The 19,282-nt window shown below is 38.2% G+C and overlaps 1 protein-coding gene across 1 annotated transcript in view; it reads left to right on the forward strand.

Moving 5' to 3' along the window:
• The window catches only part of LOC100372901 (ATP-binding cassette sub-family C member 5-like), a 62,405-nt gene that overhangs the window by 27,792 nt on the left and 15,331 nt on the right, over nucleotides 1-19,282 (forward strand). The window contains exons 15-21 of the mRNA XM_085498658.1: nucleotides 801-947; nucleotides 1,638-1,767; nucleotides 4,385-4,667; nucleotides 5,208-5,394; nucleotides 5,990-6,079; nucleotides 6,282-6,471; nucleotides 6,630-6,789. Coding sequence (XP_085354784.1) covers nucleotides 801-947; nucleotides 1,638-1,767; nucleotides 4,385-4,667; nucleotides 5,208-5,394; nucleotides 5,990-6,079; nucleotides 6,282-6,471; nucleotides 6,630-6,789 — 1,187 coding nt within the window. The remainder of the gene's footprint in view (nucleotides 1-800; nucleotides 948-1,637; nucleotides 1,768-4,384; nucleotides 4,668-5,207; nucleotides 5,395-5,989; nucleotides 6,080-6,281; nucleotides 6,472-6,629; nucleotides 6,790-19,282) is intronic.

Below are 19,282 nucleotides of genomic sequence, written 5' to 3' on the forward strand. Positions count from 1 at the left end.
TTATAGTCACTAACTTTGTAGTGAACTAAATAGCATTCAAGCTGCCAATCATTATTCAATATCGCATGCCGATTCTAATCAAAATACGTGATACCAAAAATTCATTAGGCGCGATACTCATCTGGTTCACTATTCATGGTTCAGAGTCAGCTCAGCCACTCAGTCGAGTAAAACACTTGAGTAATCAGTTGATATGCTGAGAAACACTGTCTCTTGTGATCAATTTAACACATTTTCAGTTGAGTTCCCTCCTGTGTAGCATCTTGCTTGACAATAGTATTTCATCAGCTCACCACCACTTATGTTGTGCCGGCGAAACATTTGATTTTCACTCATGTCATCTTTCATTACAATATCAACAATATTTAGTGATTGTATTTTGTTAGCTAGCATATATTCTTGTACCTTGTGACCATTTCCTTTCCCTCTGGGGATTGTGTAAGAGTCAATAAGTAAATAAATAACAATATCAACCAACCACATACATGTAGTGAAGGTTCATGTGATACTATTCTGCCATAGTTCATAGTTTGCTGTATTTTTATTATACCTCATTATATATATTTGTTAATTTGCCTGTAGTAATAATTTAGTGGGATTTTCATGTAACAGCTTGAAATATATTTTCAGTGTGCATGTGTGTCTGTGTTTTGTGACATGATATTTTCGTTATATGCTACATTGTTGATGAATCCAATGTTATTGACTCAATTGTTTTCTTGTTTTTTTATATTTAGAGAAAAACAAGAGAAACAGTTAATTCTATCTGGTAATTTTATTTTCCTCTTTATTGCCAACAGAATACAACAGTATTAGTGGGCAATGAAACAGTTATAAGTACAAGTATTTTAGATAATCCTGATTATGATATATACATTATGGTGTATAGTTTATCTATAATTGGTATCCTGATATTCAGTTTTATGCGATCTATTGTCTTTGTCACGGTAAGAGCTTAATACCGTTAATTGTGGATTAAATTTATTTTCAGTGCCATAACTTAAATGAATTTTTTGTGTATGCGGTAATTGTATAATTAATGTATGATCAGACTTTTCCTCGTGGTTTATATTTTCAACGTCTCCTTGAACAATGCCATGTTATTAGATTGTGATAGTTTGTATAGAATTATTCAATGGCAAAGAACGAACCCCACTCAAGCGAAATGAAAATAACCTGAACAGAAATGATTGGGCACGAACAGCGTGCGATGTAAACAGTGCATGTAAACAGAATGAAGCGAATTGGCTACAAGAATCATGCGCAGTGGAGAAATGAAACAAACAACCGAAGCTTATGCAAATGAAAAGTATGCAAATGAATAATTAACAATTTTGAACTGCCTACAAAATACAACCATGAAACAGGAGTTTCTAGATTAACTTGCATGATTGTGTATGTGTTACATGATCATCTGCAAAGTGTTGGTCATAAAATTTGAAAACTTGATATATGTATGAAGTTTTTGACCTTGTAGTATCTTTCAAATACCATAACTGTTGGATTTGGTGTGTGGTACATACCAGTATTACTTCATACGTCAAGGATTTCCAATAACACATATAGCTTGAACTTGTAAAATTGTTTCTGAACATACATATGTGTAATTATTTTTTACTGACTGCTGTGGTTTGTAGGTGTGTCTTCGCTCTTCTTCAAATCTTCATGACAAAGTTTTCAGCAAAATCATTCGAAGTCCAATGAGTTTTTTTGATACTACACCATTAGGAAGGATAATGAATAGGTTTTCAAAAGACATGGATGAAAGTAAGTGAAACTAAATGTTAGATGTGCATGAAATGAAACCATGTGCTGACATTCATATTTAAATCATGCAATGTATGCTTGTTTATCAATAGAATCACAGGATACTGATTATTTGATAATATGCTGTGTTCAAGAACACATTTGCATATAACACTGTGCATTACATATCATCATACTGGGGTAAATTATAGACCCAAGTCTTTTTATCTACCTGCACTCAATACACTGAATTTCAGAAATTTTTTTGTATAATAATTTTTTTTCTCCCTTTCATACAATTTTAAATTATTGTTGAAATCAAATTGACCAATGCCTTAGCAAATCAATACTGTCGGTATACAATTCCATGATCAGTTTGACATTTAACCTCATTGTACTACGTGACAATTTCCCTGCTATCTTAAAATGAATAATTATACAATTTGAACATTCAGTGCCAAACTACTTGTGATATTCTAAATATATAATACATTGAATGCATTTAATGGGATCTATATTTTTCTTATATAAGCCAAGATTTAAGACGTAGGGTTTCTCTAGCTGACTTGAATGTGGTGTGATGGCTTCCAGGGCGAATGGCTTTCATTCTGAAATTCATCTCCGATGGAATAATACAATTTGTGATATTGTTTCTAGAGGGTGCTGTGTATGTGGTTAAATCTGTGTATCTGATTCGGGAATGCATCATAATGTGTCTGACTTCATTTTATGGAAGCGCTTTGACAAAATCAATTCAAAATATGTGTGGTAAATTTGTTGCATATGATCCAACATATGTGATAGTCAGCTATTTGTTAATTTTTGATCAGACAAGGTTCAAAAACCTTATGGGAACTTATAGATTGACCACCACCATTGTGTATGTGCATCCCCATCTGTATCTCGGACATACCTGGACTGGTCAAATTAAAACTCTACACATACATCTTACATCTTGGAATATGCATGTGCTAAAAATTCATCAAAATCAAGTATTTCTGCTATTCCATAACTGGATTTTGGATGTGTATGGATGGATTTCATTCAGATTTTTGTTTTGATCAATTTCAAAATTGCTGACTGCATGATGACCATTTTTAGAACCAGTTTGAATTGACCTCTGCCGAATAGCCTGTGAAATGCCAACCTACACATTTAATATGTTTTTGGTTTCTGTTGCTTTGAAATGAACATTTGGAAAATAAACAACATAAATAAAAAATCATCTACGAGTAAAATTGAAAAAAAGATTTTGATTTGTAGCCTTGTACGCCCCTTCCTGCCACAGTCAATATTTTCTGGCTTTCTGACTTTTTCCAGAGTAAAACCTTGCTTTTGAATTTCAATTTGTACTATGTTTACAATGTAGTTGCTTGTGTACCATTACAGAATAGAGTAGTTAGTTTTTGAACATTACTTCAAGACTTGTTGTATGTTATATTTCAATAATCTTATACACCACATGTCACACATACAGTATGTACATGTAATGATCAGAATCAAGATGGCAGAATGACAGTTTTAATGTTAAAAATTCATTAAATGAAGCATTTCTGCTATTAAAGCACTTGATCTCAGTCAAGTATGGATGAATTTCATTCAAACTGTGTGCGTCCGGACCTGTATCTTAGAAATGCCTGGACCAATCACAATCAAACTTCACACATACATCATACATGATATTATACATATGCACATCAATTTGTTTCACGATCTGATACAAGATGGCTGAATGGCGGCCATTTTTGTTCTAAAAATCATCAAAATCAAGCATTTCTCAGCTGTTTGCAGATGGATTTTGTTCAAACTTGGTTTATACGTTGGACATTATAGGACCTTGATGCACATCATTGTGTTTTCAGATGAGATTCAAAATGACCGACTGGTGGTCATTTTCTAGTGCCATATCTCTGACTTGCTGTGACTGATTATGTTCAAATTTGAAATATTCATTATGCATCATGTCATAGATATACAGATTTATTGGTTTGATGATCCGATTAAAAATGGCCAAATGGTGGCCATTTTTGTGCTAAACAATCATCAAATATCAAGCATTTCTGGCATTTATGGATGGATTTTGTTCAAACTCGGTACATACGTTAGACATTACGTGTTCCTGATGCACGTTATTTTTTAGATTGGATTCAGAATAGCTGACTAGTGGCCATTTTGTTCAATGAATGGGCTTTTAGAGCCATATCTCTGACATGCTTTGACTGACTATGTTAAAATTTTATGTATATTCATTATACATGTATTCAAAATGGCTGAATTTGTTTTAATTAATGCTGTTCCAGAGCAATATCTCTCAATACTCGTTTGACGATCAGATACAAATGTCAATCATTTAAATGTTAAACAATCATCATAATCATATTCCTGACATGTTTATATTCCAGCGATATAACTATAAACAAAACTATATATCTTAAATTCGATAACTAACGGGGACTGTGCCATGCATGGCTTGTTTGTTTGGTGATCTGATTAAAAATGGCTGAATGGTGGCCATTTAAAAAAAATTAACTTTCAGGAACCGAATCTTGGTTGAGTGTTACAACGACGAGACATAATTTTCACTCCTCAAATACAAAAAAAGAAAATGTCATTTAACAATCATTTGTTTTTATCCTAGTTGATGTCTGGTTACCACTAATCATGGACCTGTCTCTACAGAATCTATTTGTGTTAATAGCTGGCTTGGTAGTCATCATGATAGTGTTTCCATGGTTTTTAGTTGCTTGTGTGCCACTGTTTATCTTATTCTTGCTGTGTTTGATGTTTTTTCGAGCCGGTGTTCGAGAATGCAAAAGACTTGACAACATTAGTCGTTCACCGTGGGTGTCAATGCTGGCCTCCACTGCTCAAGGACTGTCAACAATACATGCATATGAAAGGTCACAGAATTTTATCCAAAGGTAGGAACACTAGATAAAATTTACAAGTAATGCACTTTTAATGTACATGTACTTCTGGCAGCCAACACAATAAAATTCATTTATCTATAACATTTGAAAGTGTTATGAACTCGCTTGAATGTCTTTGTCATTTTGAAAAAGTGAATCACTTTGCATGGTATGCAGCACCAACGTAGTACGTAACTGAATGCAAATAATCGCACAGGCATGAGTACTTTGTGAGGAATTTTTGCTTGCATTTCACTATATTACTATAAACAGGTATAAAGATGTATAATAATAAAGTTGTCACAGGAATATCATGCACTCAGTCAATAGAAGAGTGCTTAGACTTGCATTACACATCAGTCAATACCATCACTGTGTATAGTGCATCTTGGATATCACAATTATTAGTCAACATAATTTTTAAACTTGATTGTGTTTTTAGTTGTCATTCAAAGCTAGACATTATTATTCATTGTTTGTTGTTTACATCATTCAACTTTCACAAAAATGAATCCTCTATAATTTTATTTGGTGTTATTTTGTCTTCCTCAGTTTCAGTGACAAAGTGGACGCCAACTCAGTACCATTTTTACTATGTATAATGTGTAGTAGATGGGTTCAATCACGCTTGGATTTTATTACCTTGTTTGTTACTATAATTACTGCTCTTTTCGCTGTTCTTGGTCATGGTGAAATATCGGCAGCTGTAGCTGGATTAGCACTCTCTTGTACCATACAGGTAAACACAAGCATGTACAATTTGTCACCATCTTTTCACTAGATTTATTTTGATTATATTAAATCACTGGCTTTTCTCAAGTGTTGTTCATTAGTATATGGTGGGATAAATATACTGTTGATAAAAGATGGGTGTCATGATTTATCAGGAAATTCCAGTAATTAATATTAATTTTTATCAATAATACTTCAATATCGACATACCAAAAAATATTCCATATATTGGATGAAAATAACAAATGCTGATGACTTATGTTAAAAAAAAAATATTATTATTATGTAACAATTTTTAAACAATAAATTGAATATATGTGATTGAGTGCTGTAAATGCATTACTAACTCACTGGGTTTTAATTTTGCTATTTTCGCTGATGAGTAAAATCCGCTAATTAAATCAACATGTAAAATAGCAATAAAATTCATTGTTTCCCCTGACAAATTCGTGAAATTAAAATCCAGTGAGTATGCTCAAAACATTAAAATAGCAAAATTAAATGTCAGTGAAAATAAATGTTTTTATAGTATACTACAGGGCAGAATAAAAAGACTGTTCAGATGTAACGTTATGCTAATTGAAAAAGTTCTTTGATTGCAGACTTCTAATGCTCTCAATTTAGCAGTAACAATGGGTGCTCGAGCAGAGGCCAGATTCACCAGTGTGGAACGGATGAATTATTATTACAAAGTGAGTTCATTCAATGAATTAATATTATTGGTATTTTGTGATTAATTAATTTTATAATATTGTCATTAATATGTAATTTAGTTTAATACATATAAAGACATGTATTAAACAGTGGCCGTATCATTATCTGTATCTGTCAAAACTGCATAAAAACGATTTAATTATATATTCATGGCTGTATAATTTGCATTTTATTCTACAGAACTTGGAATCAGAAGCCCCCATGAAAGTCAAGGGTTATGAGCCTCCCCCTGACTGGCCACAAGAGGGCAGTGTTTCTTACCAAGACTACAAGCTTAAGTATAGAGATGGTTTGCCAAATGTTCTGAAAGGAATAACTTTTAATATAAATCCAAAAGAGAAGATTGGAATTGTGGGTAGAACAGGATCTGGTGAGTTTTCTGAATTGTGGCAATTAGTTTATCCCTGGATTAAGGTCTGAGGTCTTTAAATATATATGAATAAATGAGATAGACTTTGTACTGCAATGTAGTACATGGTTTTATAGTACAAACATAGATTCAATAAATTCAGTGTTTTGTTTTAACAGGTAAATCGTCTCTGGGTGTGGGTTTGTTTAGATTGGTAGAAGCTGCACATGGCACAATAAAAATAGATGATGTGGATATCAGTGAAATTGGACTGTATGATCTACGTTCTAAACTATCCATTATTCCACAAGACCCTGTACTCTTTATAGGTACTATACGGTAAGTTTAAATCACTTGTCATGATGACACTGGGATATACAAATAATTCATGAGTTTACAGCCACAAACTGCTTATTATTATTTTCACCATTTTACATGCAAACTTAGGTCAGGATAGCCTCAGATTTAATAGGTAGACAGGGCCATTTTACATGCAAACTTAGGTCAGGATAGCCTCAGATTTAATAGGTGGGCAGGGCCATTTTACATGCAAACTTAAGTCAGGATAGGCTCATATTTAATAGATGGACAGGGCCATTTTACATGCAAACTTAGGTCAGGATAGCCTCAGATTTAATAGGTAGGCAGGGCCATTTTACATGCAAACTTAGGTCAGGATAGCCTCAGATTTAATAGGTGGACAGGGCCATTTTACATGCAAACTTAGGTCAGGATAGGCTCAGATTTAATAGGTAGACAGGGCCATTTTACATGCAAACTTAGGTCAGGATAGCCTCAAATAAATAGGTGGACAGGGCCATTTTACATGCAAACTTAGGTCAGGATAGCCTCAGATTTAATAGGTAGACAGGGCCATTTTACATGCAAACTTAGGTCAGGATAGCCTCAGATTTAATAGGTGGACAGGGCCATTTTACATGCAAACTTAGATCAGGATAGCCTCAGATTTAATAGGTAGACAGGGCCATTTTACATGCAAACTTAGGTCAGGATAGGCTCAGATTTAATAGGTAGACAGGGCCATTTTACATGCAAACTTAGGTCAGGATAGCCTCAAATAAATAGGTGGACAGGGCCATTTTACATGCAAACTTAGGTCAGGATAGCCTCAGATTTAATAGGTAGACAGGGCCATTTTACATGCAAACTTAGGTCAGGATAGCCTCATATTTAATAGGTAGACAGGGCCATTTTACATGCAAACTTAGGTCAGGATAGCCTCAAATAAATAGGTGGACAGGGCCATTTTACATGCAAACTTAGGTCAGGATAGCCTCAGATTTAATAGGTAGACAGGGCCATTTTACATGCAAACTTAGGTCAGGATAGGCTCAGATTTAATAGGTAGACAGGGCCATTTTACATGCAAACTTAGGTCAGGATAGCCTCAAATAAATAGGTGGACAGGGCCATTTTACATGCAAACTTAGGTCAGGATAGCCTCAGATTTAATAGGTGGGTGGGGCCATTTTACATGCAAACTTAGGTCAGGATAGGCTCAGATTTAATAGGTGGACAGGGCCATTTTACATGCAAACTTAGGTCAGGATAGCCTCAGATTTAATAGGTAGACAGGGCCATTTTACATGCAAACTTAGGTCAGGATAGGCTCAGATTTAATAGGTAGACAGGGCCATTTTACATGCAAACTTAGGTCAGGATAGCCTCAAATAAATAGGTGGACAGGGCCATATTACATGCAAACTTAGGTCAGGATAGCCTCAGATTTAATAGGTGGGTGGGGCCATTTTACATGCAAACTTAGGTCAGGATAGGCTCAGATTTAATAGGTGGACAGGGCCATTTTACATGCAAACTTAGGTCAGGATAGCCTCAGATTTAATAGGTGGACAGGGCCATTTTACATGCAAACTTAGGTCAGGATAGCCTCAGATTTAATAGGTGGACAGGGCCATTTTACATGCAAACTTAGATCAGGATAGGCTCATATTTAATAGGTAGACAGGGCCATTTTACATGCAAACTTAGGTCAGGATAGCCTCAGATTTAATAGGTAGACAGGGCCATTTTACATGCAAACTTAGGTCAGGATAGCCTCAGATTTAATAGGTGGACAGGGCCATTTTACATGCAAACTTAGGTCAGGATAGCCTCAGATTTAATAGGTGGGCAGGGCCATTTTACATGCAAACTTAGGTCAGGATAGCCTCAGATTTAATAGGTAGACAGGGCCATTGTACATGCAAACTTAGGTTAGGATAGGCTCAGATTTAATAGGTAGACAGGGCCATTTTACATGCAAACTTAAGTCAGGATAGCCTCAGATTTAATAGGTAGACAGGGCCATTTTACATGCAAACTTAGGTCAGGATAGCCTCAGATTTAATAGGTAGACAGGGCCATTTTACATGCAATTTTAGGTCAGGATAGCCTCAGATTTAATATGTGGACAGGGCCATTTTACATGCAAACTTAGGTCAGGATAGGCTCAGATTTAATAGGTAGACAGGGCCATTGTACATGCAAACTTAGGTTAGGATAGGCTCAGATTTAATAGGTAGACAGGGCCATTTTGCATGCAAACTTAGGTCAGGATAGCCTCAGATTTAATAGGTAGACAGGGCCATTTTACATGCAAACTTAGGTCAGGATAGCCTCAGATTTAATAGGTAGACAGGGCCATTTTACATGCAAACTTAGGTCAGGATAGCCTCAGATTTAATAGGTAGACAGGGCCATTTTACATGCAAACTTAGGTCAGGATAGCCTCAGATTTAATATGTGGACAGGGCCATTTTACATGCAAACTTAGGTCAGGATAGGCTCAGATTTAATAGGTAGACAGGGCCATTTTACATGCAAACTTAGGTCAGGATAGCCTCAGATTTAATAGGTGGACAGGGCCATTTTACATGCAAACTTAGGTCAGGATAGCCTCAGATTTAATAGATGGACAGGGCCATTTTACATGCAAACTTAGATCAGGATAGGCTCATATTTAATAGATGGACAGGGCCATTTTACATGCAAACTTAGATCAGGATAGGCTCAGATTTAATAGGTAGACAGGGCCATTTTACATGCAAACTTAGGTCAGGATAGGCTCAGATTTAATAGGTAGACAGGGCCATTTTACATGCAAACTTAGGTCAGGATAGCCTCAGATTTAATAGTTGGACAGGGCCATTTTACATGCAAACTTAGGTCAGGATAGCCTCAGATTTAATAGGTGGACAGGGCCATTTTACATGCAAACTTAGGTCAGGATAGACTCATATTTAATAGGTAGACACGGCCATTTTACATGCAAACTTAGGTCAGGATAGGCTCAGATTTAATAGGTAGACAGGGCCATTTTACATGCAAACTTAGGTCAGGATAGCCTCAAATAAATAGGTGGACAGGGCCATTTTACATGCAAACTTAGGTCAGGATAGCCTCAGATTTAATAGGTAGACAGGGCCATTTTACATGCAAACTTAGGTCAGGATAGCCTCAGATTTAATAGGTAGACAGGGCCATTTTACATGCAAACTTAGGTCAGGATAGCCTCAGATTTAATAGGTAGACAGGGCCATTTTACATGCAAACTTAGGTCAGGATAGCCTCAGATTTAATAGGTGGACAGGGCCATTTTACATGCAAACTTAGGTCAGGATAGCCTCATATTTAATAGGTGGACAGGGCCATTTTACATGCAAACTTAGGTCAGGATAGCCTCAGATTTAATAGGTGGACAGGGCCATTTTACATGCAAACTTAGGTCAGGATAGGCTCAGATTTAATAGGTAGACAGGGCCATTTTACATGCAAACTTAGGTCAGGATAGCCTCAAATAAATAGGTGGACAGGGCCATTTTACATGCAAACTTAGGTCAGGATAGCCTCATATTTAATAGGTGGACAGGGCCATTTTACATGCAAACTTAGGTCAGGATAGCCTCATATTTAATAGGTGGGCAGGGCCATTTTACATGCAAACTTAGATCAGGATAGCCTCATATTTAATAGGTGGACAGGGCCATTTTACATGCAAACTTAGGTCAGGATAGCCTCAGATTTAATAGGTAGACAGGGCCATTTTACATGCAAACTTAGGTCAGGATAGCCTCATATTTAATAGGTGGACAGGGCCATTTTACATGCAAACTTAGGTCAGGATAGCCTCAGATTTAATAGATGGACAGGGCCATTTTACATGCAAACTTAGGTCAGGATAGCCTCAGATTTAATAGGTGGACAGGGCCATTTTACATGCAAACTTAGGTCAGGATAGGCTCAGATTTAATAGGTAGACAGGGCCATTTTACATGCAAACTTAGGTCAGGATAGCCTCAGATTTAATAGGTAGACAGGGCCATTTTACATGCAAACTTAGGTCAGGATAGCCTCAAATAAATAGGTGGACAGGGCCATTTTACATGCAAAATTAGGTCAGGATAGCCTCAGATTTAATAGGTGGACAGGGCCATTTTACATGCAAACTTAGATCAGGATAGGCTCATATTTAATAGGTAGACAGGGCCATTTTACATGCAAACTTAGGTCAGGATAGCCTCAGATTTAATAGGTGGACAGGGCCATTTTACATGCAAACTTAGATCAGGATAGGCTCATATTTAACAGGTAGACAGGGCCATTTTACATGCAAACTTAGGTCAGGATAGGCTCAGATTTAATAGGTAGACAGGGCCATTTTACATGCAAACTTAGGTCAGGATAGCCTCAGATTTAATAGGTGGACAGGGCCATTTTACATGCAAACTTAGGTCAGGATAGGCTCATATTTAATAGGTAGACAGGGCCATTTTACGTGCAAACTTAGGTCAGGATAGGCTCATATTTAATAGGTAGACAGGGCCATTTTACATGCAAACTTAGGTCAGGATAGCCTCAGATTTAATAGGTGGGCAGGGCCATTTTACATGCAAACTTAAGTCAGGATAGGCTCATATTTAATAGGTAGACAGGGCCATTTTACATGCAAACTTAGGTCAGGATAGCCTCAGATTTAATAGATGGACAGGGCCATTTTACATGCAAACTTAGGTCAGGATAGCCTCAGATTTAATAGAGGACAGGGCCATTTTACATGCAAACTTAGGTCAGGATAACCTCAGATTTAATAGGTGGACAGGGCCATTTTACATGCAAACTTAGATCAGGATAGGCTCATATTCAATAGGTAGACAGGGCCATTTTACATGCAAACTTAGGTCAGGATAGGCTCATATTTAATAGGTGGACAGGGCCATTTTACATGCAAACTTAGGTCAGGATAGCCTCAGATTTAATAGGTGGGCAGGGCCATTTTACATGCAAACTTAAGTCAGGATAGCCTCAGATTTAATAGGTGGACAGGGCCATTTTACATGCAAACTTAGGTCAGGATAGGCTCATATTTAATAGGTAGACAGGGCCATTTTACATGCAAACTTAGGTCAGGATAGCCTCAGATTTAATAGATGGACAGGGCCATTTACATGCAAACTTAGGTCAGGATAGGCTCATATTTAATAGGTAGACAGGGCCATTTTACATGCAAACTTAGGTCAGGATAGGCTCATATTTAATAGGTAGACAGTGCCATTTTACATGCAAACTTAGGTCAGGATAGCCTCAGATTTAATAGGTGGGCAGGGCCATTTTACATGCAAACTTAAGTCAGGATAGGCTCATATTTAATAGATGGACAGGGCCATTTTACATGCAAACTTAGGTCAGGATAGCCTCAGATTTAATAGATGGACAGGGCCATTTTACATGCAAACTTAGGTCAGGATAGCCTCAGATTTAATAGGTGGACAGGGCCATTTTACATGCAAACTTAGATCAGGATAGGCTCATATTTAATAGGTAGACAGGGCCATTTTACATGCAAACTTAGGTCAGGATAGGCTCATATTTAATAGGTAGACAGGGCCATTTTACATGCAAACTTAGGTCAGGATAGCCTCAGATTTAATAGGTGGACAGGGCCATTTTGCATGCAAACTTAGGTCAGGATAGCCTCAGATTTAATAGGTGGGCAGGGCCATTTTACATGCAAACTTAGGTCAGGATAGCCTCAGATTTAATAGGTGGACAGGGCCATTTTACATGCAAACTTAGATCAGGATAGGCTCATATTTAATAGGTAGACAGGGCCATTTTACATGCAAACTTAGGTCAGGATAGGCTCATATTTAATAGGTAGACAGGGCCATTTTACATGCAAACTTAGGTCAGGATAGCCTCAGATTTAATAGGTGGACAGGGCCATTTTACATGCAAACTTAGGTCAGGATAGCCTCAGATTTAATAGGTGGGCAGGGCCATTTTACATGCAAACTTAAGTCAGGATAGGCTCATATTTAATAGGTAGACAGGGCCATTTTACATGCAAACTTAGGTCAGGATAGCCTCAGATTTAATAGATGGACAGGGCCATTTTACATGCAAACTTAGGTCAGGATAGCCTCAGATTTAATAGATGGACAGGGCCATTTTACATGCAAACTTAGGTCAGGATAGCCTCAGATTTAATAGATGGACAGGGCCATTTTACATGCAAACTTAGATCAGGATAGCCTCAGATTTAATAGGTGGACAGGGCCATTTTACATGCAAACTTAGGTCAGGATAGCCTCAGATTTAATAGATGGACAGGGCCATTTTACATGCAAACTTAGGTCAGGATAGCCTCAGATTTAATAGGTAGACAGGGCCATTGTACATGCAAACTTAGGTCAGGATAGCCTCAGATTTAATAGGTAGACAGGGCCATTTTACATGCAAACTTAGGTCAGGATAGCCTCAGATTTAATAGGTGGACAGGGCCATTTTACATGCAAACTTAGGTCAGGATAGCCTCAGATTTAATAGATGGACAGGGCCATTTTACATGCAAACTTAGGTCAGGATAGGCTCAGATTTAATAGGTGGACAGGGCCATTTTACATGCAAACTTAGGTCAGGATAGCCTCAGATTTAATAGGTGGACAAGGCCATTTTACATCCAAACTTAGATCAGGATAGCCTCAGATTTAATAGGTGGACAGGGCCATTTTACATGCAAACTTAGGTCAGGATAGGCTCAGATTTAATAGGTAGACAGGGCCATTTTACATGCAAACTTAGATCAGGATAGCCTCAGATTTAATAGGTAGACAGGGCCATTTTACATGCAAACTTAGGTCAGGATAGCCTCAGATTTAATAGGTGGACAGGGCCATTTTACATGCAAACTTAGGTCAGGATAGGCTCAGATTTAATAGGTAGACAGGGCCATTTTACATGCAAACTTAGGTCAGGATAGCCTCAAATAAATAGGTGGACAGGGCCATTTTACATGCAAACTTAGGTCAGGATAGCCTCAGATTTAATAGATGGACAGGGCCATTTTACATGCAAACTTAGGTCAGGATAGCCTCAGATTTAATAGGTAGACAGGGCCATTTTACATGCAAACTTAGGTCAGGATAGCCTCATATTTAATAGGTAGACAGGGCCATTTTACATGCAAACTTAGGTCAGGATAGCCTCAGATTTAATAGGTAGACAGGGCCATTTTACATGCAAACTTAGGTCAGGATAGCCTCAGATTTAATAGGTGGGCAGGGCCATTTTACATGCAAACTTAAGTCAGGATAGCCTCAGATTTAATAGGTGGACAGGGCCATTTTACATGCAAACTTAGGTCAGGATAGGCTCATATTTAATAGGTAGACAGGGCCATTTTACATGCAAACTTAGGTCAGGATAGCCTCAGATTTAATAGATGGACAGGGCCATTTACATGCAAACTTAGGTCAGGATAGGCTCATATTTAATAGGTAGACAGGGCCATTTTACATGCAAACTTAGGTCAGGATAGGCTCATATTTAATAGGTAGACAGTGCCATTTTACATGCAAACTTAGGTCAGGATAGCCTCAGATTTAATAGGTGGACAGGGCCATTTTACATGCAAACTTAGGTCAGGATAGCCTCAGATTTAATAGGTGGGCAGGGCCATTTTACATGCAAACTTAAGTCAGGATAGGCTCATATTTAATAGGTAGACAGGGCCATTTTACATGCAAACTTAGGTCAGGATAGCCTCAGATTTAATAGATGGACAGGGCCATTTTACATGCAAACTTAGGTCAGGATAGCCTCAGATTTAATAGATGGACAGGGCCATTTTACATGCAAACTTAGGTCAGGATAGCCTCAGATTTAATAGGTGGGCAGGGCCATTTTACATGCAAACTTAAGTCAGGATAGGCTCATATTTAATAGGTAGACAGGGCCATTTTACATGCAAACTTAGGTCAGGATAGGCTCATATTTAATAGGTAGACAAGGCCATTTTACATGCAAACTTAGGTCAGGATAGCCTCAGATTTAATAGATGGACAGGGCCATTTTACATGCAAACTTAGATCAGGATAGCCTCAGATTTAATAGGTGGACAGGGCCATTTTACATGCAAACTTAGGTCAGGATAGCCTCAGATTTAATAGATGGACAGGGCCATTTTACATGCAAACTTAGGTCAGGATAGCCTCAGATTTAATAGGTAGACAGGGCCATTGTACATGCAAACTTAGGTCAGGATAGCCTCAGATTTAATAGGTAGACAGGGCCATTTTACATGCAAACTTAGGTCAGGATAGCCTCAGATTTAATAGGTGGACAGGGCCATTTTACATGCAAACTTAGGTCAGGATAGCCTCAGATTTAATAGATGGACAGGGCCATTTTACATGCAAACTTAGGTCAGGATAGGCTCAGATTTAATAGGTGGACAGGGCCATTTTACATGCAAACTTAGGTCAGGATAGCCTCAGATTTAATAGGTGGACAAGGCCATTTTACATCCAAACTTAGATCAGGATAGCCTCAGATTTAATAGGTGGACAGGGCCATTTTACATGCAAACTTAGGTCAGGATAGGCTCAGATTTAATAGGTAGACAGGGCCATTTTACATGCAAACTTAGATCAGGATAGCCTCAGATTTAATAGGTAGACAGGGCCATTTTACATGCAAACTTAGGTCAGGATAGCCTCAGATTTAATAGGTGGACAGGGCCATTTTACATGCAAACTTAGGTCAGGATAGGCTCAGATTTAATAGGTAGACAGGGCCATTTTACATGCAAACTTAGGTCAGGATAGCCTCAAATAAATAGGTGGACAGGGCCATTTTACATGCAAACTTAGGTCAGGATAGCCTCAGATTTAATAGATGGACAGGGCCATTTTACATGCAAACTTAGTTCAGGATAGCCTCAGATTTAATAGGTAGACAGGGCCATTTTACATGCAAACTTAGGTCAGGATAGCCTCATATTTAATAGGTAGACAGGGCCATTTTACATGCAAACTTAGGTCAGGATAGCCTCAGATTTAATAGGTAGACAGGGCCATTTTACATGCAAACTTAGGTCAGGATAGCCTCAGATTTAATAGGTGGGCAGGGCCATTTTACATGCAAACTTAAGTCAGGATAGCCTCAGATTTAATAGGTGGACAGGGCCATTTTACATGCAAACTTAGGTCAGGATAGGCTCATATTTAATAGGTAGACAGGGCCATTTTACATGCAAACTTAGGTCAGGATAGCCTCAGATTTAATAGATGGACAGGGCCATTTACATGCAAACTTAGGTCAGGATAGGCTCATATTTAATAGGTAGACAGGGCCATTTTACATGCAAACTTAGGTCAGGATAGGCTCATATTTAATAGGTAGACAGTGCCATTTTACATGCAAACTTAGGTCAGGATAGCCTCAGATTTAATAGGTGGACAGGGCCATTTTACATGCAAACTTAGGTCAGGATAGCCTCAGATTTAATAGGTGGGCAGGGCCATTTTACATGCAAACTTAAGTCAGGATAGGCTCATATTTAATAGGTAGACAGGGCCATTTTACATGCAAACTTAGGTCAGGATAGCCTCAGATTTAATAGATGGACAGGGCCATTTTACATGCAAACTTAGGTCAGGATAGCCTCAGATTTAATAGATGGACAGGGCCATTTTACATGCAAACTTAGGTCAGGATAGCCTCAGATTTAATAGGTGGACAGGGCCATTTTACATGCAAACTTAGATCAGGATAGGCTCATATTTAATAGGTAGACAGGGCCATTTTACATGCAAACTTAGGTCAGGATAGGCTCATATTTAATAGGTAGACAGGGCCATTTTACATGCAAACTTAGGTCAGGATAGCCTCAGATTTAATAGGTGGACAGGGCCATTTTACATGCAAACTTAGGTCAGGATAGCCTCAGATTTAATAGGTGGGCAGGGCCATTTTACATGCAAACTTAGGTCAGGATAGCCTCAGATTTAATAGGTGGACAGGGCCATTTTACATGCAAACTTAGATCAGGATAGGCTCATATTTAATAGGTAGACAGGGCCATTTTACATGCAAACTTAGGTCAGGATAGGCTCATATTTAATAGGTAGACAGGGCCATTTTACATGCAAACTTAGGTCAGGATAGCCTCAGATTTAATAGGTGGACAGGGCCATTTTACATGCAAACTTAGGTCAGGATAGCCTCAGATTTAATAGGTGGGCAGGGCCATTTTACATGCAAACTTAAGTCAGGATAGGCTCATATTTAATAGGTAGACAGGGCCATTTTACATGCAAACTTAGGTCAGGATAGCCTCAGATTTAATAGATGGACAGGGCCATTTTACATGCAAACTTAGGTCAGGATAGCCTCAGATTTAATAGATGGACAGGGCCATTTTACATGCAAACTTAGGTCAGGATAGCCTCAGATTTAATAGATGGACAGGGCCATTTTACATGCAAACTTAGATCAGGATAGCCTCAGATTTAATAGGTGGACAGGGCCATTTTACATGCAAACTTAGGTCAGGATAGCCTCAGATTTAATAGATGGACAGGGCCATTTTACATGCAAACTTAGGTCAGGATAGCCTCAGATTTAATAGGTAGACAGGGCCATTTTACATGCAAACTTAGGTCAGGATAGCCTCAGATTTAATAGGTAGACAGGGCCATTTTACATGCAAACTTAGGTCAGGATAGCCTCAGATTTAATAGGTGGACAGGGCCATTTTACATGCAAACTTAGGTCAGGATAGCCTCAGATTTAATAGATGGACAGGGCCATTTTACATGCAAACTTAGGTCAGGATAGGCTCAGATTTAATAGGTAGACAGGGCCATTTTACATGCAAACTTAGGTCAGGATAGCCTCAGATTTAATAGGTGGACAGGGCCATTTTACATGCAAACTTAGGTCAGGATAGCCTCAGATTTAATAGATGGACAGGGCCATTTTACATGCAAACTTAGGTCAGGATAGGCTCAGATTTAATAGGTGGACAGGGCCATTTTACATGCAAACTTAGGTCAGGATAGCCTCAGATTTAATAGGTGGACAAGGCCATTTTACATCCAAACTTAGATCAGGATAGCCTCAGATTTAATAGGTGGACAGGGCCATTTTACATGCAAACTTAGGTCAGGATAGGCTCAGATTTAATAGGTAGACAGGGCCATTTTACATGCAAACTTAGATCAGGATAGCCTCAGATTTAATAGGTAGACAGGGCCATTTTACATGCAAACTTAGGTCAGGATAGCCTCAGATTTAATAGGTGGGCAGGGCCATTTTACATGCAAACTTAGGTCAGGATAGCCTCAGATTTAATAGGTGGACAGGGCCATTTTACATGCAAACTTAGATCAGGATAGGCTCATATTTAATAGGTAGACAGGGCCATTTTACATGCAAACTTAGGTCAGGATAGGCTCATATTTAATAGGTAGACAGGGCCATTTTACATGCAAACTTAGGTCAGGATAGCCTCAGATTTAATAGGTGGACAGGGCCATTTTACATGCAAACTTAGGTCAGGATAGCCTCAGATTTAATAGGTGGGCAGGGCCATTTTACATGCAAACTTAAGTCAGGATAGGCTCATATTTAATAGGTAGACAGGGCCATTTTACATGCAAACTTAGGTCAGGATAGCCTCAGATTTAATAGATGGACAGGGCCATTTTACATGCAAACTTAGGTCAGGATAGCCTCAGATTTAATAGATGGACAGGGCCATTTTACATGCAAACTTAGGTCAGGATAGCCTCAGATTTAATAGATGGACAGGGCCATTTTACATGCAAACTTAGATCAGGATAGCCTCAGATTTAATAGGTGGACAGGGCCATTTTACATGCAAACTTAGGTCAGGATAGCCTCAGATTTAATAGATGGACAGGGCCATTTTACATGCAAACTTAGGTCAGGATAGCCTCAGATTTAATAGGTAGACAGGGCCATTTTACATGCAAACTTAGGTCAGGATAGCCTCAGATTTAATAGGTAGACAGGGCCATTTTACATGCAAACTTAGGTCAGGATAGCCTCAGATTTAATAGGTGGACAGGGCCATTTTACATGCAAACTTAGGTCAGGATAGCCTCAGATTTAATAGATGGACAGGGCCATTTTACATGCAAACTTAGGTCAGGATAGGCTCAGATTTAATAGGTAGACAGGGCCATTTTACATGCAAACTTAGGTCAGGATAGCCTCAGATTTAATAGGTGGACAGGGCCATTTTACATGCAAACTTAGGTCAGGATAGCCTCAGATTTAATAGATGGACAGGGCCATTTTACATGCAAACTTAGGTCAGGATAGGCTCAGATTTAATAGGTGGACAGGGCCATTTTACATGCAAACTTAGGTCAGGATAGCCTCAGATTTAATAGGTGGACAAGGCCATTTTACATCCAAACTTAGATCAGGATAGCCTCAGATTTAATAGGTGGACAGGGCCATTTTACATGCAAACTTAGGTCAGGATAGGCTCAGATTTAAT

The sequence above is a fragment of the Saccoglossus kowalevskii genome, chromosome 1 (assembly GCF_978046115.1).
Source record: "Saccoglossus kowalevskii chromosome 1, keSacKowa6.1, whole genome shotgun sequence".
NCBI classification, from domain to species: Eukaryota; Metazoa; Hemichordata; class Enteropneusta; family Harrimaniidae; genus Saccoglossus; species Saccoglossus kowalevskii.